Below are 24,041 nucleotides of genomic sequence, written 5' to 3'. Positions count from 1 at the left end.
TTTTATTGAATTCCTAATCACACGGTAGTTCCGTGCAGAAAATTTAACTAAAGGCACGGCAGCTAGACAAATACTTTTTAATAAGTACTTATAAATGCTACTTAATTTTTCCATCTATGACACTTTAAAACCATTGCGAAAAGCTTATATTATCAGCTGCCGTGAATACCTTATGGAAAAAGCATAAATTGCATGTGATTTGAACCTCGGACCGCCAACGTAGAAAAAGTGCTGATTATTTTCTAGATTAAATCTGACACATACCTAAACTTCACATACAATATATCATTTGCAATAACATTGATACGATTGAGTCAGATACAGTCAAAGGGTTCATTGACGTATGGGGCGTTATGGTGTCAAAGGTTTGAACGCGTAATTTGCACGACTTTAAATCTATTAATACAATTCTTGATAAGTAGTATTTCTAAAGTAAATCATCGAACCAACTAAAAATAACAAAGTTGATAAAGTACATTACTACATGAATAAAAAATTGTAAACATTTTATCAAGTTTTCAACGTTTTCAAGCGACAAATGCAACGCTGTAATGTCATGAACGCTTCTTGTTCCATTATTACAATGGAACAAGAAGCGTTACAATTTAAGGACCGAATATTGCAGATTTTAGAAAACGCAATTTTATTTTTGGGACATGTGTGAGGAGTCAATAGAAGCTTAACCTCAAGTTTGTGGAGTCGCCACCTTTGTTCCCTGGCCGCCATGTTGAAAAAACACTTTTTTCGCGATACCTCGAAAACTGTCTTACAAAAAAATTGTAAAGGTATCATTTGTAGCAAACTGTTTTGCCTTTTTTGCGCTGAAACAGCGTTTTCAGTGAATAAAATTTAAAAAAAATAGGGACCATTTTTCACTTATTTGCTTATAACTTCTTTAATTTTTAATTTAGGGCAAAAAGTTATATGAACATATTTGTAGATAAGATGTTTTCAAAATGGAGGCCGGGGGACAAGGGTGGCGACTCCACAAACTTGAGGTGAAGCTTCTATTGACACATCCCCACACACGTCCCAAAAATAAAATTGCGCCCTCTAAAAAATGCAAAGCTTATGTAACATTTCAATGGACTATCTGACAACATTTTGCTCCTTTCGCAAGATTTGCGATCCTGGCAAGATTTGAATTTTATTCCTCTGGCGAGACTGCTACTTTGCGCCCCTGGCGGGCAAAATTTGCTCCCTTGAATGTTGCAGCTGCCCCTCAAACGAGCCCCAAATGTTGACAAATATTACACCTGCGTACTATCTTATATGTTATATTAACCTTTAATCTTTTTAATATCCAATCGTTGGATATATGCAGCTATAACTGTATACACAGTTTACTTAATGGAATAATTTAATAAATATAGCAATATACTTATAACACTTTGATTATTTTTTCCTGTTAGCATAATTATACACAAGTGTTGTCCAGACATAAAGACGTAGTTGTTTATAGAATGATGTTACATAATATTTTTAAATATAAATAGAAAAAAACTTTGAAGGCAATTTCTTGAAAAGTTACGTACATATGCATCTAATCGTTTTGCAAAATTATTAAAATACAAATAAATGTGACGAGCGTCTTCGATTAGGTATATCTACTCTATTGTCACTTGATCAAGTCATAATTATTCGATTTAATCCAAATAGTATGATATATTTAGTTATTATATCAATGTATAATAATATAGATAATTATTTACACGAGTGCTGGAGTTATCTAAGTCTGTTGGTGGCAAATCTTGTACAGCCATTTATCTCAACTGTTTAATTAAAATTGTTACCTCGTTATGATTTATTTTTATATAGTAGGTAATGGAAGACTTTTTTATCATCAAGAGTGATTAAGTGAGCCCTAGTTGCTGTAGTCTGATAAGCGAGAAATCTATATAAATATACTTTTTAATTGGGAATAAAATTCAGTATATGAGTGATAACTCATAACTTTCCACTGTGATCTTCAAGTTTTAGATTCATAATAATATATCATCCCCAAAAAGAACAGAAACGGATTTTTTTTTATTATTCGACCATATTTATTTATTTCTTATTGATTAAATACGGATGTCAATCCAAAAAGTAGCTTCATACCAAATAAAATTTAGTTACCATTATGCCTTTTTTGAAAAAATCACATGAGATTTAACTTGTGCAGAGTTTTGCTCTTTTACCAATTTTCAATTTAATAATAAAACTTAAGTTTTTAAATTATTGTCATACAATTCTTATTTCTAATGACAATATAGAAAGTAGTGCATAACATAATCATTTAACATAGAAAGGTACAACTTTGAATACATAATGACTCTGGCAAAAAATCAAACAAGTGAACATATCCCAAACCTAAAGAAACAGGAAAAATTATACATTATCCTCAATAAAAAATACAACCCCTAGCAACAAAGTAACAGATATAATAGCATAAACAGAATCAGGCATTGATAAGGTTGATAAGGATTATGTATAATCGCCACAGAGGAAGCGCGTGCGTGGCCGCCATTAGTGGATGGCGGAGGCGTGACCGTTCAAAGCCACGCTGACGTAACAATTGTAATGTAACCTAATTTTTTATCTATTGCCTCTTAATGAAAAACAACTCTTCACTTCGGTATTTTGTACTAGTTTTTGCCCGCGGCTTCACCCGCGTTTAAAAGAAAATAATATAACATACTAAGATACATAAAACTGAAAATTTGTACCTTCAACTTTGCTAAAGATCATCACTTGATCATATGCATAGTTTATGATTCAATCCTTACTAATATCGATTAAAATAATCGATGTTTTTGGTCCAAAAGATCGATTCTCCGATTAATCGATCTTAGATCGCCATCCTTAGTTCCCGTGGGATTTCCGGGATAACAACTATCCTATGTCCTTTCTCAGGTCTCAGACTATCTTTGTACAAAATTTTATTAAAATCGGTTCAGTGATTTGGGCGTGAAGAAGAGACAACCAGACAGACAGACAGACAGACTGAGTTACTTTCGGACTTACAATATTAGTAAGGATGATAAATCGAAATTGATATGTTGAAAAATATCATTAATATTCTCATTTATCTCTAAGTATACCTCTAAATATCGTTTTATGATTTTTTAACACAAAAGTAACAAACGAGCATGCTCTTGCCGTCTCTTGGACTGCTCTTGGACGTCTATAATCAACCTCAGATCAAATTAGAGCTCTCCCTGTCGAACTACAAATGTTTCTACCACTATAAAATGTAGTACCTTAATGCTATATTTTTTTAATCCTCTATTAATTTTTCATTACGTACTGCATCCTGAAGGTGGTAGAACCCTTTGTGGTTGAAGGTGGTAAAACCCTTTGTGGTTCGACTCCGGCGGCACCACCGCCACACCTATTTCTACCTAATAACAGCAGTGTTAGGCGCTGCTGTGTTCCGGTTTGAAGGGTGTGGTAAGGGAGACAGACTTTTCCGAGGCATTCCAGCTTAGTCCTCAGAGGTAGCGGCGCATCTGTGGCCGACCTTAGGTAAGCATATCTTATCCTATCTGGGGTTGATTACAGATGTCCATGGGCGGCAGTAGCCACTTAACATCAGGTGGACTGCATGCTCGTCTGCTACTCTTATATTATAAAAAAAAAAAAAAACCTTGAAAAATAATTAAAATGACAGCAAGTTATTAAGTGTGGTTTATGCCGGTTTCCACACAAAAAAATACGAAACCCTTTATTTTATCTATTATATTCTGCTTGGAGATCGAAGTGTAGTGACTGCTCCTGTATTATTTTTGGACACAATTGAAACAACTTTAACGAGGCCTAAAGATACAGTTTTCGTTTTTATTTTCCTGTTTAGATCTTGACTAGAGCTGTTATGGATATGGATAGATTAGTATGGATATGAAAAATTATAAAATTAACAATAATTTACTGGATACGGATTAATCAAAAACATTGTCGGTTTCAGATATGGAATAATTTCGGATTAGCCGATAGTTACGGATTTCGGTTACGGATGTCACATTATAAGGAGATGTAAAAGAAAATAGAAATAGGTAACGCATGGGTAACGCTTAGATTTTTATTTGTAAAGTAACTGAACAGCGTCGGATTAGTCGGAGGAATACTTTTCATAATAATGTGTCATGTAACCTCTGTCTTTATCCAAAATGGTTGGAAACTTTTATCGCACGTTACTAATAATGAATCTATCCGACATTTCGCCTACTAAAATTATTTTAAGTTCCGTATACTTGACACTCGGATGAATTAATCAGAGGCTAGACATTGTCAGATTTCGATATATGTTAGGAAACATAGGATAGATAGATTATTAATAAAATGCCTGTTTCGAGTTCGGGTTTTTGCATATATTTTTATTGTGGATACCAATGACGTGGATACCCAATAAATTCGGTAACAGTTACGGAGCTTAATAACATTTTCGACCTTGATCGATCTATATAGTTAAACAAGAACGAATCCGGCCAAAAATGTGACGATTGCATGCTTCTGTATCATGCTTTAATCACGTTACTGAATAAAATGTTAAGTGCTACAGATTATCAATCCAGGTATTCAATAAATCGGTAAACAATATGTCGTTGACCGGCCGTCATCGCGTGCTGGCGTGATAATCGTCTGCCGTCGTCGTGTGATTGCACGTGCATTCATACATTATTTGTTTATAACTTTCAACTTTTATACAATCTAGTTTTAAGTAGTTTTTTTAAACTAGCAAACGAGGGTGCAGTCTACTTGACGGTAAATGACCACTACTGCTGAATCGATCGTACACAATTATTTTGACATCCAAAAGCTACATATATGTTACATTATTCACAAATAAATAAATAAATAAAAATAAATAGAAAATAGGTTTTCCACCTGACACTTCCTGATGTGAAGGTACTTTTACAAGATTTAATTTTAACTTGTAACTTCGTTATAGTTGACCCTATGTGAGAGTAAAATCTTGTATCTGAGTTTAAACCGTGTGCTGAAATAACGTTTGGTTCGGATGATAGCATGAGTGTAGTGTAGTAGTGACGTCATTATAAATTGTAATAGTATGGCGCATGCCTCAAGGTTACAGACGAATTATTTTTTTGCGCTCTCATAACCTAAGTATAAGGTTTTTAGGAATACGTTACTTTGTTAAAACTATTTAAAAGCAAAGTCATATATTACAAAACATTAGATATCCATACAGATTTAGTCACATTGTTTACCTTGATCTTAAGGTCTATTGACAATTAACTATAGTACGTCATTATCATAATCGATAGTTAAAGTTAAGATCAGAAATAACGCTTCTGTGTTAGTATAAACATGAACTGTGTTCGGTTCCTACGGATGTCCGTATGTCTGTCTGTTTCTTCTAAATTTAGGGTTAAGTTTGGAACCATAATATGCAGTCAATTTAAAAATTTCAAAGAATATATGTTATCATTATTCGAATATTTTAACTGATAAAAAAGCAAACGTAAAAAATTAAATAGGTTTCCTTCAATTTCAACCTACTTCAAGTTACTTACTTTGTTTTTTATTGTTTTTCCTCTATTGTAAAAATGTATGAATCTAATTGCCGTTGATAATGATTTTTGTACAAAATTTCTCTCCATTTTTTTATTTATTTTTTATGCCAATTTGTCAATAAAAAGCTTTATGAAAAGCAGATTTTAACGTATAAAAACTTATTGTGCCCAATCCCGAGGTCGCATTATTATTTTTTGTCGAAAATGTTGTGTTTGTTTTTACTGGAGTCCATATCAACAGGAAAAAGAAATAAAAAAGACATTCGATACATACAATAACGTAGAAAATAGATAGGTATATAATCGAATATCAATGGCTTAATCTTAAGTTTGTATTAAGTGTAATTATATAAGAGGACTTTGGAATGGACACACCCATGTTTGTCGCATCAATTTATGCTTATCAATTAATTATTTATCTTATTAAATGGCTTATTTATACCTACCATATAGGCCTCATGTGGTCTTTACGTTATTTACATACATACGTAAATACTTTATTATTTTGTCTTTATATGACGTCAGCACGATTATCAAGCTATGTAGAGCGATGATTGTTTAAAATGAAAAACAAGAGTTTAGTATACTTGTAAAGACTGTTCAATATGAGATAGGTTATAGTCCGCACCAAACTGCTAGTCTGCTCTGAAGTTGTTGCGGGCAGGTGTACCTAGTCATACAATTTACTATGGCGACGGGATTCATTTGTATATTCAGAGCGGACTAGCAGTGTTACGTGGACTCTAGGTACCACTTTTGTTATTGTATGCAATATTATAAAGGTGATAAATAGAAATTATAAAATTAGTATCACCTGCTTAAACCGCGAAGAAAAATATCGTGGCGAAACCTACACGCCTCAGATTCTTAAAAAAGGTGTTGAAGTCTACTTAAATGTGTATGAAGCCCGATTCTTACTTGGCTAGCGCGGTAGACTATGGCCTACACCTCTCACTTCGAGAGGAGACCCGTGCTCAACTGCCCAGTAATTGTGCAGAAATGGGTTTACGACAGATACTATAAGGCATTAGACAATTACTATTAGGTGGACGGTATGCTCGTTAGCTACTTCATAGTTATAAAAGAAAAAATCATATATAAAAATATTAGGACTCCATTTGGCCGATTCAAAATATGATAAAACACTTGTATTTGTTATTGCTGTGTTTAAGAGGGTGGTAAGGCAATAAATAACACACGTCGAGGGCATCAAAGTCTAATTCTAAGGTGTAGCAATTGATACCTTTTCTTTAACATACTTACAACTTTTTATTTCCGCCCCAAAAACACCTTAAAAGTAAAGACATACATTTTTTACTAATTGATAAAATCTTAGCAGCTAGTAATTATATTGTGATAACTTAGTATTATAAAAATAGCACGTCATCATATAATAATTTGAATACTGTTTACGACAGGAAACCACACATATTGCCTTCCATCCCGGGGTCGCTTGCTGGAAGGTTCGAGCACTCACTCTTCTCGCCCGAAACCCTGGAAGCCCCCTATTAGTCGCCTTTTACGACATCCAGGGGATACCCTAGCCCTATTCTAGTACCCGGACTACGGGCTCGTACACAAAACTGCGTTGCGACGTCGCATCGTAAAAATCTGCGAGCTCCTTCGACGCATCGCAAGAACTTGCGAATTAATTCGCATCGCACATTCCTGCGATGTTTCGTCACACTTGTTGATGCCATTTTTAGTTCGTTCTGAGACAGCGTGTGGGAAAGACGTACAGACCTGTATTTGTTGGGTGGGAAGACGTATGTAAAAAATTGACAAAGTACGTCGTTGACTTTTTTATATTACTGATTGAGGAGCGCCCTGTTCTTTGGGAAACTAAATAAAAAATAAATGATATATGATAAATGGATGAACCCAAAAATGTTCTTTGTTACTCTTTCCTGTATCTCTTAAGCAATAACAAAAGTGCACACTTCTTTTTACGATCCATGTCACGACCTACGAGTAATTTTCAAAATACGTTCCGTACGGTTGACGGTTGTCGAAAGAATGGTCACCCTGGGAGACGCTATGCCGCACGATATCGCATCGCAGCAATTCGTGTCGCAATTTTCTGCGTTGCGAATTCGCATCGCAGTTTTGTGTTCGAGCCCTACAGTTCTACACGATGATAATTCAAAGTAGAACAAATACCGAACGAATTTTATTTATAAAACGTCAAACGAGATATAACAAATTAACAAACGTCACCTATAAAAACAATATTACTTCGTCACGTAGGCACTTGTTGATATTAAGAACTTTGACGTAACAAAGTCAACATGACCTTACGGGAATTGAATAGAGAGATTATCGGCTGTTATTAATAACCAATCTATCAGATTTGCCTACTAAAGATTTAAATCTTTCAGGAGGCAGAAATTGTCAAATCTTTGGTAGATAATATATACCTATAGGACGATTGACTATTGGGTTATTTCAGAACAACTTACTACCCATTTAATAACTCTCCGTCTTTATTATATAGTAGTATATCTATGCTCGTTGATGAGGCTTCTCCTTCCCATGTCTCGTCGATATTAAATCAAATACTTTTTTTATACAGAATAGGTTCTTTACAAAACACTTTTTGAACGTCAATACATCTACCATGTAATGTGATGGCAACTTTATTACATTGATATTTAATGTATTATATGTATATTGTATTCGAAATTTCGAACCTCCCGAAATTTAAGTCATATATACACCTACAAAAAGTTACATTTATCTTTAGTGCGATGCACAAAACATCTTTTATTTTCAAGCAATGCTACCTCTATGCTGTTTCTCAAATTCGAAAAATTGTAGTAACGGGTGCTTAATATACAAGGACATATCCGCGATAAATATATTATGATTTATTACTATCACGTGTTAAAATTATAACATCTATCGTATCATGGCCAAATGGGTGTGTTCATACCTATAGTTGCTATCGGTGACAAAATATTTTTACGTTTTTAAGTATTTATATAACTCGCGGACATTAAACTGATAAAATATATTTTTGTAAACATTCAATTTTTATTGTTGGTTTACCGACCTCTTTTTAACTAGCTTTGCTTGCGGCTTCTTCCGCATTTAAATATTTTTAATAACGTCATCTGTCGAGACAGGTTTTCAGCAGTTTTCCATCTTAGGCTAGGAACCTATGATAGGAACTAACGGTGCAGATTTAGTTAGTTAGTATCACCCACTGCGGCCGCAGAAAAGCTCTTTATTGACAGAAATAAACAAAACCGCGATATTGTGAGGTACAGCGGAAGCACTCATCAATTCGGCAGAATCTGTTCGGGATTTGACCGTCAAGTATGCGAGATGACGTTTAGAACAGTTCTACGTATTTTACGGTTTCGCTATCATGTTTAAAAACTTTTTAGTGCTCTTAGCCATAAGCTTTTCATAATACAATCTACATCTTTTATAGACTTTTAGCAATTCTGGAACTGCAATCTTTTAAAGAATACGAATTTGATATTCAGCGCGGATCTAGCTAGCAGGCGGTTGTGTGCCCATTAGTAACTCTTGGAATTAATGTTGACACTTACTACATAGAAAATGATCAACCTTATACTAATTAAAGCTAATTAGTATAAGGTTGATCATTTTTTATAAGTAAGCACTTATTTAGGAAAAAACTCTGAATAAATAACTATATTTTTCATGTAGAAACTTTAATAAAACATGTAAGCTGTAACTTCAAAATCTTTAGTCAAGTAGGTAACACACAATTTATGATACATGGTCTTTTATTAAACTACTTAAGCTAAATTATTTTATTAGATATAATACTTTTAAAATAATACATATTAATAAAATAATATAAACATAATGAGACAAATTCAACTATTGTAGTTAAGGATTATGCTTGCTAGTACTAGAGCCCACGGCCAAACCCATGTATCATAGCAATACGGCCGAAAATGTTTAAAATTGTTAGATTATATTATTCTGAATCCGACTAGGTGTGGAGTAGATGTGCACAAAATATATCACTAAAGTGAAAAGAGAGACATATATCTTTTGAGCTCAGTGATATATATCACTCTTTTAGCGTAGTAGCTCACTTTAGCTCAGTAGCTCTGTAACGAAATAAGCGACATTTTATATCAGTATTTCAGAGATTCAGATCAAAATGTTTTGACAACATTTTTGATTCCTATAATTAATATAAAACTGGCAAGAAATTATATATGAATTTCACAGCCAACACTATTTGTATATCCCTGTTTTCATATTCTTAGCAAAGAAAAAAAAAATTAATTTAGTGTTTAATACGTAATGCATTTGACTCAAATCAGACTTTCTCAGTCAGTCGCTCATTTGACTCATCACTCACTCGCGAGCGAGTATAACACTGTTGAGTTGAAGAAGATCTTATATCCGGAATCGTATGGACCTATGAACTCAACCATGTGACGCGGATATAAAGATATAATTCAAAATCGTCGGAGTTGATGAGTGATTAGCTTTTGGTGAACATACTCGTATATCACATTATCACTCACTCGCGAGTTACTCAATTCTAGTGTGGAGTAATGGTCAAAAGTGTAGCAATTGCGTGGGAGGCTATTTCTGCTGTGTCCAAATCGGTATGATAGCAATACGTCTGATATTGGAAATGTACATAGATTTTATAATCTTATGACCAATAAATTGGTTTTCAGACATTTTGCACGTAGCTGAAGCGAATTTTTGAAAATGTCAAAAAAAATTGCCGACTTGTATTATAGCAATCCGGATGATTTTTTTAACCGTATGTTTTCCAGGATTACAAAAAAACTGTTTTCTGAAATTTTAGATGTCGATTTTTGATGTCGCTTGGCCGATGCCTGAGCGCTTCTTACGCTCCTGCGGTAATAAGTTCGTGATTTTTACCAATGATATTTATTTTATAGGAGCCGACATTGAAGATCCCACAAGTGACCTCGAGAGTGATTTCGATGATTATGATACCAATACCGATAGTGATTACAATACCTTATCTTTTATAACTTTAAATAACCGTTATTTTTGTACTTCATCCTAGTTTCCTTGTGTGCCATTTATTTCTCTCTTTTCTCTCTCTCTTCATCATCATCTAACAATTTGAGGGTCCCATTTTACCCATTGCTTCTAACAAAGATTCCAATATCTGATACGTTGTCTGATAAAGATGTTACACTGATTTCTGATATATAGGTATATTTTTTATATCTCGATAATTCATTTCATCACGTTTAACAATTTTCAGAAAGATTACTACTTACCGACTATTTACCGATCGGTAAATTTCCTTCTGAAAATCATTTTATTTCACATCAACTAACCCTAATTTACCCATACAGAACATTTTCAGACGTATTGCTATCATTTTTGTTTGTCTCAGTTTTAAATTTTCTAAGTGCTTTTTTAGATTCGCGCTACACTTTTGAAAAATATATTTTCGGTATCTTAGATCTATTACTACCTACAGTTAGAAAATCAGACAGATGCTATGATACAGTTCGGTAAAATTAGTTGACATTTTTGAAAATTCATTCCGGTCAAAGGCTAACAAAAATGTCTGAAATTGGTATTTTCGAGTTCGAAATAATCAAATCTATCAATTTCAATGTCGTGGGCTCTAGTACTATGTGAATTTTTTACTCTCTGTAGGTTACTTCAATTTTGTTTCACCGTCACAATATATAAGTTAAAGCAATAAAGTATATAACATGAACATAATAATGGGAAATGTTAGATTACTTGCATTATCTTAATAGCTATTTTATTTATATTAATAACATTGAATTATATATTGCCTAACTTATACAACTAATCATTCAACAAAAAACAACTACATCATCATCAAAAGTTAAAGGTCAAATCTTCTGTTGTAAATCCCCAGTATCATAAATACGATGATAATTTATAATTAGGTAAGTCCATTATTGTAAAAAAAGGAATAGTAAGCTATGATAACAATATGAATGAAGGAAAATGAATCCAAATAGTGACTGACGTTTATGAGTCAACGAGCTTTTGCCTGTGGCTTCGCTCGCGTTATGAAGTAATATTTTCATCCCCTATTTTATCCCCTTGGGGGTAGAATTGATCAAAATCCTATCTTAGCGGATGCCTACGTCATAACATCTACCTGCATGCCAAATTTCAGCCCGATCCGTCCAGTGGTTTGGGCTGTGCGTTGATAGATCACTATGTCAGTCAGTCACCTTTGAGTTATATATATTTATATGAGTCGATATAGAATGTATTAAAACTAGCTGCATTATTATTTCCCTTCCATTCGTTCTCATGTTTGAGCGAGAAAAAAACTATAGAATTTTTCTGCTGAAACTAAAATTGTCTTGACCTTACAAATAGACTGACAATGTTTTTAGACTGACAAAAGCAGTGATAGCCTAGTGGTTAAGAAACTCGGCCTCTCGATCGAGGGGTCCGAGGTTCAAATCCCAGGCACGCACCTCTGATTTTCCGAAATTATGTGCGTATTAGACTTAATTATCACTTCCTAAAACGGTAAAGGAAAACACCGTTAGGAAACCTGCATACCCGAGAGATTTATAAAAAAATATCTCAAAGGTACCTATGTGAAGTCTACCAATACGCACTTGGCCAGCGCGGTGGACTATGGCCTAATCCTTCTCATTATGAGAGGAGACCAGTGCCCAGCAGTGGGACAGTAATGGGTTATGATGATGCTTTTAGGAAAAATTAAACATGGAAAAATTATTCAACCCAATGGAAATATTTTTCAAAATATGTTTACATGACTTAAATTACATTACTTTTTAGAAATATTAACAAGGTGAGTGGCTTTATGTAGATATCAGTGGATATTGAAAGCTGTTACATGATATTCAGTTATTATTCTTTTAGATATTCGCCGAGTACGGACGAATAGACACGAGCACAGCTATGTAAATAGCCTACGCCTGACGTACTTGTTTGTTTTTATCGAAAATCAAATGATTATGCGTCCTTACTTATGCGTGGCACACTCATAGTAGTTCGTACTCTCTCTTGTTTGTAAATTTCACGTCAAATATAGGATTATTTACATTCATTAGACGTCATAATACTTATTTTACAAAATAACTGAAAGGCATGCACAACGCTTAATCTACCTACTATCAGAACTGTCCAACAAAATTACCAATATTAACCTGGAATTTGTTAAATTATTAGTTTTTACAATATTTATAACTAAAAATGTACATTAATAAAATCTCAATTCGCTCCACAGTGTGACTCTGTCCTAAGGCGCTAACTACTCAGTCTGTCATCGCACTAATACTGCTCTCGGTAGCATCTCTGGCTGAGTGGGCTGTTCCCACGACGCCGGTGGACCGTACTTCTTAGGTTTTAGCACGTAAATGAACTGAAATAAAAGAAATAGATATTGTTTAGAATAATTAGAAAATTAAATCTTATCTAGAATAAACGTACTCCTATAATTTCGTAGAAGGCAACTTAGGAATATATTTCTAACTAGCTGACCCGGCAAACTTTGTACCGCCTCAAAATCTATTTATCAAATATATTTCATATAAAATATAGCCTATGTTACTCGTGGATAATGTAGCTTACGAATGGTGAAAGAATTTTTAAAATCGGTCCAGTAGTTTTTGAGCCTATTCATTACAACCAAACAAACAAACAAGATAGAATTAGAGTTCAAAGGTTGTAGAATTAGTATAGGTTAACCGATAAGGTACTATCATCATTTTTATTTTTACGTGAGGCAGATTTTGTATTCGGGTGGCAAGGAGTGGTCGCTAGCTGCTTTACATATTATTATGACGTCACTATCTTTGGCCTTAGGAGTGCCAATGCAAATGTGATGGGCCTTTGGTGGACACCCTGTTCTATGTGGCGTTTGTTACAGATGTCCACATTGGCGATCGTGACCACTTACCAATAAATGGTCTGCTTCCAAACTGCATACCATGGCAGCTTCGGATAGGATGGTATACTAGCTTCAAACTGAGCCATGTCACTTATATGAAGAACTGGGAAGATTTCTTACCAAAACATTCATGATCCGAGTGACAGAACGGTCAGATATTTAGATATCTGTTGTGGGTGTGGGTATTTTTGTAATAGCTTATGTTAATCCTAGTGTGGAGGTTTGAATGTACGATACGTATACTGCGCCTAAGGAAATTTTCCCTTCAAAAATGGATGTCAAAGTCTTTCCATGCAGGGAACCCTGGGTCTATAAATACACAAACCAGAAAATCATCACCAATATGGAACCCGGCGGCCACATATCTCCAGTGGTGCATGTGGTCCTGTACCCTGGACAGGCCGATGTACCAAGCAGCCATCAGCACCGTGAAGTGTATACCGTGGCGAAGCAGCTTCGATCCACGCGATCTCCCTTATATGAAGAACTAAGAAGATTCCTTGCCAAAAATTGATCCAAGTGACAGAGCGGTCCGTAAAGCCGTATGATAACCGTCGCAGTTCTGGGTTCGATTCCCGGCCAGTCAAACACCTTAATGTTGTGTTTAGATTTCTGTTCTGGGTGTGGGTGTTTTTGTATTTATCTGTGTGTGTCAATTGCAACCATGACACAGAGAATTCTTGAGTGGGGCTGGAGTGTCAAAAACGGTTACCGTACCTCAGGAACTTTTCTCTTCAAACAAGATGTCCAGGCCTCTCGACGCAGTGAATCCTTGGTCTATAAACATCAAAATCATAAATAAATGATGAATACTCACGGTAATAACAGCAAAACCAGCACCAATAAGGAACCCGGCAGCCACGTCGCTCCAGTGGTGCATGTGGTCCTGCACCCTGGACAGGCCGACGTACCAGGCGGCCATCAGCACCGCGAACTGTACACCGTGCCGAAGCAGCTTCGAACCACGCCATCTGCCCTTCACTTGCACGTAGAACTGTGGAAGAATTTTTATGAAGATTCATTTTTGTGACTGTGGTTTGGTTTTTAAATTTACAGTTAGCGAATGGATGGATATTATGGATGGATGGATGGAGATACTTAGTGATTTTTGGTAAGAAGTCATCAAGATTATCATCAATGTACTACTGTCCAACTGCTGGGGAAGGCTTTCCTAGAATACAAAGGATTAGGCTATAGACGCGCTGGCCAAGTGCGAATTGGTACTTTATACACATTTGACAATTTTTTTCAAGGAACTCACAAGCATGTACGTTTTCCTTCATCGGTATACCAAGTAATAATTAATATGTAATGTCTATTTCATAGAGATTTAACGATTCAGAGCTGCGGACGTGTTTGGGATTGGACTCAGAATCCACGATTTAGAGGCCGACTTATTTAAGCTTTACTTACTACTGAACTTTGCTACTCCTCAAGAACACATGATATCCAGGATATACTTACAATGAAGAACACAGCAGTATACATAGCAAAGCTGGAGTGTGCGCTGGGGAAAGAGAGCCTCATCTCCTTCTCCATGGCCGGGTCCGCTTCGTTGCAGGTGTACGCCTGGATGTAGCCCAGCGCGTTCAGAGGATCTCCAGTTATGGGTGTTGGCTGGCATACCTGATAAAGAGAGTGAAAAGTTAGAAGGTGGTAGAACCCTTTGTGGTTCGACTCCGGCGGCACCACCGCCACACCTATTTCCACCTAATAACAGCAGTGTTAGGCGCTGCTACGTTCCGGTTTGAAGGGTGTGGTAAGAGAGACAGACTTTTCCGAAGCGTTCCAGCCTAGTCCTCAGGGGTAGCGGCGCATCTGTGGCCGACCTCAGGTAGGAATATCTATTCCTATCTGGAGTTGATTACAGATGTCCATGGGCGGCAGTAGCCACTTACTATCATGTGGACTGCATACTCGTCTGCTACCCTTATACTATAAAAAAAGGTAAAAGTATTAAATAAGCATGCATAGGTGCTCTTTTTAAATAAATAAATAATAATAACGCTTTCTACACTCACAGCTCCACACTAGGATTCCCTGTGTCGTGGGTGCTATGGACACACACAGAGACAAATACACAAACACCCAGACCCAGAAACAGAAACCTAAATTCATCATTTAGAAATCTGTCTGGCCGGGGATCGAACCCGGGACCCTCTGCGCGTCAGACCGGTATGGCGACCGCTCCGCCACGCGTGTCGTCAAAAATCAAGGAATTACTTACAGCGAAGAAGTGAGGCCGAAGTCTGCCAATGACAAACTTAGCGAAGTTGACCGTGAGTTGCTGACTCGCTGCGCCAAAGGTAAACACTCCTATGGCATTGTAGCTCTCCCATACCCAGCCGGGGACGAGAGAACCGAACAGGAACTTCTCACCTATCCCTTTGCCCTGCCTGTCTCGAACCACCTCTATGATTAGTACCTGCAAATATGTTATACGTAATAAGTATATGAAAATATGCTCATTTGCTATTTGTGATTCGACTCTGGTGGCATCAACATCACACCTATTTCTGCCTAATAACATCAGTGTTCTAGTTTGAATTCAGGGGAGACATACTTTTCCGATATGTTCTAGCTTAGTGGTAGCGGCGTACCTGTGGCCGACCTCAGGTAGGCATATCTAATCGTATCTGGGGTTGAATACAGATGTCCATGGGTGGCAGTAGCCACTTACCATCAGGTGGAATGCATGCTCGTCTGCTACTCCTATATTACAAAATGAATACATCAATGTCATAAAAATGGTTATCATGTAGAAATTATGTTGTGTTAGCCTTTAATAGCCAGAGTCTCTTTCCTTATAGGCGTTAAATTCAAACTTAGGCATCAGCATCTTCGGAAGTTCCTTACCTAATCACCAACATACAACAAAGTTGTGAAATAGAATTATAATGATAGATCCTTACCGTAGCTATGATGAACACGAAACCGGCGACAGCCAGGCATGTTTCTGATATGGTCTGCTTCTTGTAAGGCAGTCGTAACGATGTATCTGTTATGAAGTAACCTCGATGGTAGGGCTCTGCCCATAGTTGTAACCCGAGGAGTGGGAAGGCCACTGAAAATTACGACAGAACAGTATGTAGGTTATGTACAATATAAACAAAGATATTATTTTTATTTTATCGGTATAGTAAATGAGCATGCAGTAGTTACACCTAAAGGGGGCTGTAGGATGTCGTGCTTGTTGTCATGCATATTTGATATACGGGGGCTACTTGCCCTGGGAAGGGCGTTTTAGTGAGTACCCATAACCCGGTCTTTCCCCTAAAAACTTCGCGTAGATAGCTTTACGAAGATTTCAGCCAGAAAAAAATTGTACCTAATGGTAGGTGCGTCGATTTCCTATCTTGTTGTAGTTGTTGTGTTGTTGTAGCAGACTCTGGTAACTTGGTCCTCGATAACCATCTAAGGCCGAATTTAGAAAACACTTCAAATGTTATATGTATCCATAGATTTGTAAAGATACTTCGCCGCCTTGAAATTGAATGAAGCCAAAAACGGCTTATTAATAAGTTCTTTTTTTGAATTCTTGACAAATAAAAACATTTTTAGAGAAAATTTACGAATAAATAACTAATACTGCGTAATTTTCATAATAAATAAATAATTATTTCAAATATTTTAGGGACATTTTAGCACGGAGACGTGGCAAAACTTTTTTACGCAACTATTTCAATTCTCAAAACTGGGTACATATTCTTGTTAGGACTGAGTAATCTTTACTAATCTATGTATGTATCTTGTAAAAATTTAAAACGCTCATGCGGCATATCTAATTTTTGTAATACCTGCCCTATATGGACATTTACAATGTAAATAATGTGGCCTATGTTACAATTTAGACAAATTAAATGAAACATATAAATTAAATTCGTCGAGCACTTTGTTTTGTAGAACATCCTTATAATGAGACATTCATAGATAGGTCATACAAAGTGGCACATGAAATACTTTTTTTTTTTTTCGATTTGTGTAGTTACTGTTGGTCCTAGCGACCTGTACAGCTTCACCGGGTTTTAGGAGGCGAGCCTAAGGCTCGGCAGGGACGAGAGGACTATGGGCTGCAAGGGAGGTATAGGTTCGGTCACCGTTGCCAGTTCCCTAAGCCGTCCACCTTCGCTGGAGGGAGAGACGGTTGCGGACCCAGCTACTGCCGGAGTCCTGACCATCCACCTCTTGTCATATGGGGATTGCGGCTGACCCAAGGGCACTTCCTGTGAGGTACGGCCCTCGGCTTAGGTCAGTTACGCTAATGTGGGGCACAGGGGAGACACGACCGGTCACGCGGGGATACCTTGTGACGGTTGTGCTGTAGTGGGGTCCTCGTCTCCGCCGGCGGGGACGGTGTGTGTAATATCTGTTGTTGTTGAGTGTGTTTGGGGGCTGAGGAGAGGATTCTCCTTGTTGGGGAGTATCATCAGGGTAGTCTAGGACATGTTTTGGGCGTCTGTGTAGGGCCTTTGCATCCCTATCAGGGATGTAATTGGCTGCCTTGACAACTAGCTTATTTGGGTGGTCAATAGCTGTATCAAAATACCTTTTGGAAAGCTGCTTCATGTGTTGAGCTATGGTGGGCAGCTCAAGATCTCTATGGATCATGAAATACGGCTTAATTGTCCCATATGAACTATGTCTATCTCTTTTTTGCGTATTCATTTTGACGTGCTATCCTACTTGCACCTCTTACACCTTCGTAGTGTGCATTTTACGTGATGAGTGCCACCAAAAAATGCGGATTGTTGTGTTAGTAATTTACTCGTATCTACGTTTTTACTACTGGTATAGTCCGCGTAAAACTGCTAGGCCGCTCTGAATGTAGAAATGAATCGCTCGCAACAACTTCAGAGCGGACTAGCAGTTTGGCGCGGACTATACATCAATGCGCACGCTTCAAGGAATTACCTTTCACAATCGTGTAAAAAGTAGTCTATTCCTATGAATTATCTTTACTACTAAGTAGTTATTACAGCTAGCAGTTTATTGATCAACGTTATCACGCTATCACAGTGTTCACTTAGACACGTCAGGGTCGATAGAAAACTATTAATTGATTTCCAGTATAGTGAGTTATAGTAGGTGTAGAGATAGGACATGAATACGATAACACTAATTTCGTATGATATTAAAATTCCTTCGATTATTCTAAACGTTAACAGAGTTTTTATGATTTTGTGACTTAAATGTCATCATCATCAATCCCCTGCTTTATCACATTTACGTATTGATTTCCTCATAGAATAAAAAATATTAGGCCATAGTCTACTGCGTTGAGCAAATGTGAATAAATAACTTCACGCACCTAAAAGAACTTTTTTTTCTTTCCTTATTTTTATGTAGGTATCCTCATGATGTTTTCCTTCCCCTATATAGCAACTGATAAGTGATAAGAAAATAATGAAACATATTCAGTTTCATTATTTTCTTAATGTCCACCGATCCGCATTGATAAGAGACTCGTGCCTATCAGTGAGCCTATAACGAGTTGATGATGATGAAAAAATATGAATGATAATGAGGTCGATGCTCTAAAATGTAATTTTTTCTTTATTCACTTTATCTTACGTTGACTAAATAATTGTAAGATTTTTTTCTGATTGGCAAGAAAACAGTTTACTGACTGGTTGTTCCTGATCACTTCCTACGCGTTTAGCCTTCAATCAAATTTGAATAACTGCAATCTACCTATCAAAAATCCGTTTACTAATTATTACAATATTCAGACATCTAGCTTTCGGCTCCACAATTATTTATATGCAATTTTTTGGCCCTATAGCAATTTTGTGGCGCCGCTGTGTTACATTTATTAAGGTGAGGTATCTTTTTAGTTCTTATAGATTCAACTCTGTAGGCACCACTGTCCTATCTATTGATGCTTAACAACAGTTTTAAACGCTCTGTGTTTACAGGGTGTGTAAAGGACAGAAGACATATAGGTACAAAGCATTTCAGTTTAGTCCTCGAGGTCAACATATCGTCAACATTAGGTGGAACTCCAAGTCTCCAATCCTTTCTGAGGCTGATTAGGGATGTTCATGAGCAGCAGTGGCTTACCATCAGGTGATGCATGCTCGTTTGCTATTTCGTTTTGTACTTGTTTATATGTAATCCTAGTAACTGTTCGTCATCTAGAATTTAAGTCGGGACAAGGTCAAATGTTACGCTCGGAGAGACTGGCGAGGTCGTACCACAAACTAAGTTAATCATTTACTCCGGATTGTAATTTGTTCAATTTTTTATTTAGGTAGATATATATTACATTCAGTAAACTTTTCTAGAGAAAAATTCCCAGTTGCCATAGAGTTATCAGTTTAGCCTACAAATATGTATAACCAACATCAAATATTTCAAGGGACACATTATGATAGATTCCAGGCAGGCAGATATCTAAAAGGTAGATTACATTATTCTTCAAGGTGTTTGAGTACTCTTATTCGCGTAAATCCATGGCACACATAAGAAATTTACAAGAAATCGTAAAGTAAAGGGCTAAATGTAGACAGCATACAAATTACACCTCCATCCAGTCAAAAATGGTCTCTGAAACGGTCTCAATCGACATAGAAGCCTTCAAATATGAATATGGATTCAGCCAGGACATCATATGCTAAAGGAAACAAGGATTCCAACCTATCCATATCTAAGTAATAAAGCTAAAAACAACGCTATTGTGTATACGAGAAATTATTATTGCGTTGCAGTTTCACCCTATTCATGTGTAAATCACTCAGTGATATCACAGAATCGATATCTAAATGCTATGAATCAAATTGAGTGTGGCGAACTGACGAAGTACCTACTTGTCACATGGAAAGCCAATAGCAATAACTAGTTGTATAATATCGGTTCTTTCCTTAGTGTAATTACGTAAGCACTTAAGAGTTATTTGACAAGGTCTGTGTTAACGGTTTACGTTTTAGAAAAAGTTATTAAATAAATTAGAATAAAAAACAAGCCATTCTAATAACCGTAGTTGATGTTTTTTTATAATATAGGAGTAGCAGATGAGCATGCAGTCCTCCTGATGGTAAGTGGCTACTGCTGCCCATGGACATCTGTAATCAACCCCAGATAGGATTAGATATTCCTACCTGAGATCGGCCAAAGATGCGCCACTACCCCTGAGGACTAAACTGGAACGCCGCGAAAAAGTATGTCTCCCTTACCACACCCTTCAAAACGGAACACAGCAGCGTCTAATACTGCTGTTATTAGGCAGAAATAGGTGTGGCGATGGTGCCGCCGGAGTCGAACCACAAAGGGTTCTACCACCTTCATTTATATCGCTGTTATTTCCATTAATGCCTATTTATTATTTAGTGTGTGCCTATATATCAATAATATAATCTACCGTAACCCGATTAGTTCTAAGAGCTGAGTTTCAAGATTGGATGTACCTACTAAGAGAATTGTTTTCTTTTCATTCGTTATTAAAAGTTAGTAAAGCATATTTCCCACGTGTAACAAAATATCCTAGGTGTGTAGTTAATAAGTCTAATTAGGTCAATTTTAATTAGTGACCCGACGTAACATTACACCTTTCAGTGACGTCATAGATAAGATAGATATCTCACCGCCTTGTAATTGAAGGAAGCCATTAAATAGCTTAAACGGAACAATCCCGACATGCACAGTTAAGTGGTGCAAAAACACGAAATCGAAGAAAAAGTGCGGAGAAATATCGTTTCATTCGTGAATGATCTAAAAACTACATTTTTTTAATATTTTTCAAACACGAAAATAGATGACAGTGACAATTTCAATTATCAAAACTGGTTACATTTTCTTGTTAGGTTAGTGACTAATCTTTACTAATCTATGTGTGGCGTAAATAAATCTAGATCTAGGTATCTAGCTATGTAGGTACAGGCAACACGTAAGTAAGTAATTCAGTAAGATATAATCATAATATTTCAAAGATTGGAACATTCGTTTTGGTTCAACTTCGGCGGCACCACCGTTACACCAATTTCTGCTTAATTACAGCAGTGGTAAGTGCTGTGTTTTGGTTTGAAGGCTGTGGAAAGGAAGACATACTTGACCAATGCGTTCCACCCTTGTGGAAAATGTCAAAATGTGACACATTTTGACCGCCCTCAAGTAGGACTTTAATCTTATCAGGGGTTGATTACAGATGATCATGAGCGGCAATAGCCACTTAGCATCAGGTGGACTGCATGCTCGTTTGCTACCTATATTATAAACTAGCTGTCCAGGCAAACTTAGTACCACCTCATAATCTTTTTATCAAATATATTTCATATAAAATATAGCCTATGTTACTCGTGGATAATGTAGCTTTCGAATGGTGAAAGAATTTTTAAAATCGGTCCAGTAGTTTTTGAGCCTATTCATTACAATCAAACAAACAAACAAAGTTTTCCTCTTTATAATATTAGTATAGAATACTAATAATAATATGGCTCAAATAATTCAAAGTCAAGCATTCGTAAAAAATACTGCACGGATTCTATCAATTTTATTAGAAAACCTTTCCATATGGACATAGATATACGAAACACGGTTACAACTCCGTTATTAAGTTTATGTACATAACATTGGAATAAAAACTCAAAACTTTTACTTACCACAAGCTAGTACTATTATGTCCAATATTATTTTCCATATCGTTCTATCCACCGCCATTCTGGCAATAAAATAATAAATGAAATATACACTATAGATAATAATAATAGCACTTATAGAATTTAACACTTGTTATTTTTTATCTGCAATTTAATTAGAAAACGCGGTAAGTTCGTGCACAGATAAAACTAAACCGAAATTAAATTAATGACAGCTGGTTCATAAATATTTATAATTAAATTCAATAAAAACTGCGATATGCCAGCCAGCAACGAATCGAATGATAAACTGATAAAGTGACTAATCTGTGGGTAGGCTTTAGTCATACTGGCGTCATAAAGGAATACCGTAATATTGCAGGCGTATTTGCAAATTGGTCCTTATTAACAAATTGAATAAAATGTGTTAAGTAAATTAACCGCGAGTCGCCTGACTTTGTTAGGAATTACAGGTCAAGATACTTTACTAATAAACAAAACGGTAAAGGAGTTCGTTCATATTATCTGTATCTATACTATCTATGCTAAAAAAACATACGTATCTTACCTCGCTTTCATTCTTTGCGTAACGTTGCCATCTGCTGCGTTATCTGTCTCGCTTTATGGCGAAAGATATTGCGCGAACGCAGCTCCGACCGCTCAGGCACAAAAATGCAAACACATCACTTAAATACAGAATAGCTTGAATGCTCTATAGACCGAAGATATCTTTAGCACAGATTCATTTCAATTTCATGTGAACACTTGACACGTCTTCACAATTTTTGTACTTCTATTATTTACCGCATACAATTTCCTTTGTTAACAAACAACAACAGAACGAAAATACGAATCTACTCCTTGTAAATAATCAAATGACACGCCATCTTTTGCGCGGCAAGTTACTTACTTGCAAGAGTGGCTAACGTGGTTTATGTGAAGTTACACACGTTTTCTGATAGATGCCGCTACTCGTTATGAATTTCACCTGCGCATACGCAAGTATGAGGATAGTAATAATTTTTGACTGCATTATAAGTTTAGTTTATTTTGTTTTTCTATATGTCAGTACGAACTTTTATCTACACATTTAATAGTTATCTGATCGCTGATAATTTGTCAATACTTGTAGAAATAGGATTAGATTTTTTTCGCTCGTAGTCTTATAGATAGTAACAGTAGTACTGTCAACCACAGAACACACAATAGCACAATAGATTAACATAAGTAAAAAATAGATATCTTTAAATTCCATACATATTTTTGAGAAATAAAACGAGTTTTGCAATTTAAACCACTTTATTATGCATTACTTTAGCTACATTACAAGTTAAGAAAATAAATAGGGTGCCACAAAAACAAAACTATTAAAGCGGTGCAACACTGCGTATCTATGTAGGTACTTAAGTTATTATTGGTGAGTTAGTGCATTTATACGAAATGTACCGTCTAACATAACAAAATTCATAACTGTATGGTAATTTATAAGTATGTAGTCGGTATAAACACTTTAAATAAAAGAAAAAAACACAATTGAAAGCTGTTAAATGAATCTTCGTACAAGATTACGATATTTTAAATGATTATTTTATTACTGTCATTTTCTGTTGGGATATTGTATATGTTATGTCATGTCTTTAATTATTGATCAATTATTAAACCATTCAGTTACCAATTTAGTTATACGATTAGATAATAATATGGTGCACACTCTATTTTCAATTATACAAATTTTAATTTCCTTAGGAATTATTTACTAAAAGTTACCAAAAATAATTAATTTTCCGTTAAGCCAATATTAAAATAAAATTCTACATTGTGAAAATAGATTTTAGAATGAAATCCAAGTTACATATTTACACTTTTATCTAGCACCTAATTATAACAATTATAATTATATAATATTGTAATGCATCTTAAATTATAAAAATATGTTATTTTAAACCAATCGAAAAACGCTTAAAATATACCCAGCAATTCTTTAAAAATATTTGTAAAACATTAAAATTTAAAAATGTGATATCAAATTATTATTATTATCATTTTAAATATTAT

General features: G+C 35.7%; 1 protein-coding gene across 1 annotated transcript; it reads right to left on the bottom strand.

Moving 5' to 3' along the window:
• Window positions 1-11,893: 11,893 nt before the first annotated feature.
• Window positions 11,894-22,865, bottom strand: LOC140752148 (putative phosphatidate phosphatase). The gene is made up of 7 exons (XM_073086331.1): window positions 22,555-22,865; window positions 22,011-22,069; window positions 16,329-16,480; window positions 15,644-15,841; window positions 14,881-15,042; window positions 14,234-14,410; window positions 11,894-12,888 (listed from the first exon to the last, which is right to left on the bottom strand). The coding sequence occupies exons 1-7, from the start codon at window positions 22,563-22,565 to the stop codon at window positions 12,790-12,792; spliced, it is 858 nt and encodes a 285-aa protein (XP_072942432.1). The 5' UTR covers window positions 22,566-22,865; the 3' UTR covers window positions 11,894-12,789.
• Between the last annotated feature and the right edge of the window lie 1,176 nt (window positions 22,866-24,041).

Source organism: Epargyreus clarus, unplaced genomic scaffold (assembly GCF_041222505.1).
Source record: "Epargyreus clarus isolate Ecla_fem2 unplaced genomic scaffold, WU_Ecla_fem_2.2 ptg000024l, whole genome shotgun sequence".
NCBI lineage: Eukaryota > Metazoa > Arthropoda > Insecta > Lepidoptera > Hesperiidae > Epargyreus > Epargyreus clarus.
Note: the sequence above shows the minus strand (reverse complement) of the source record. Positions and strands in the feature narration are given on the sequence as shown.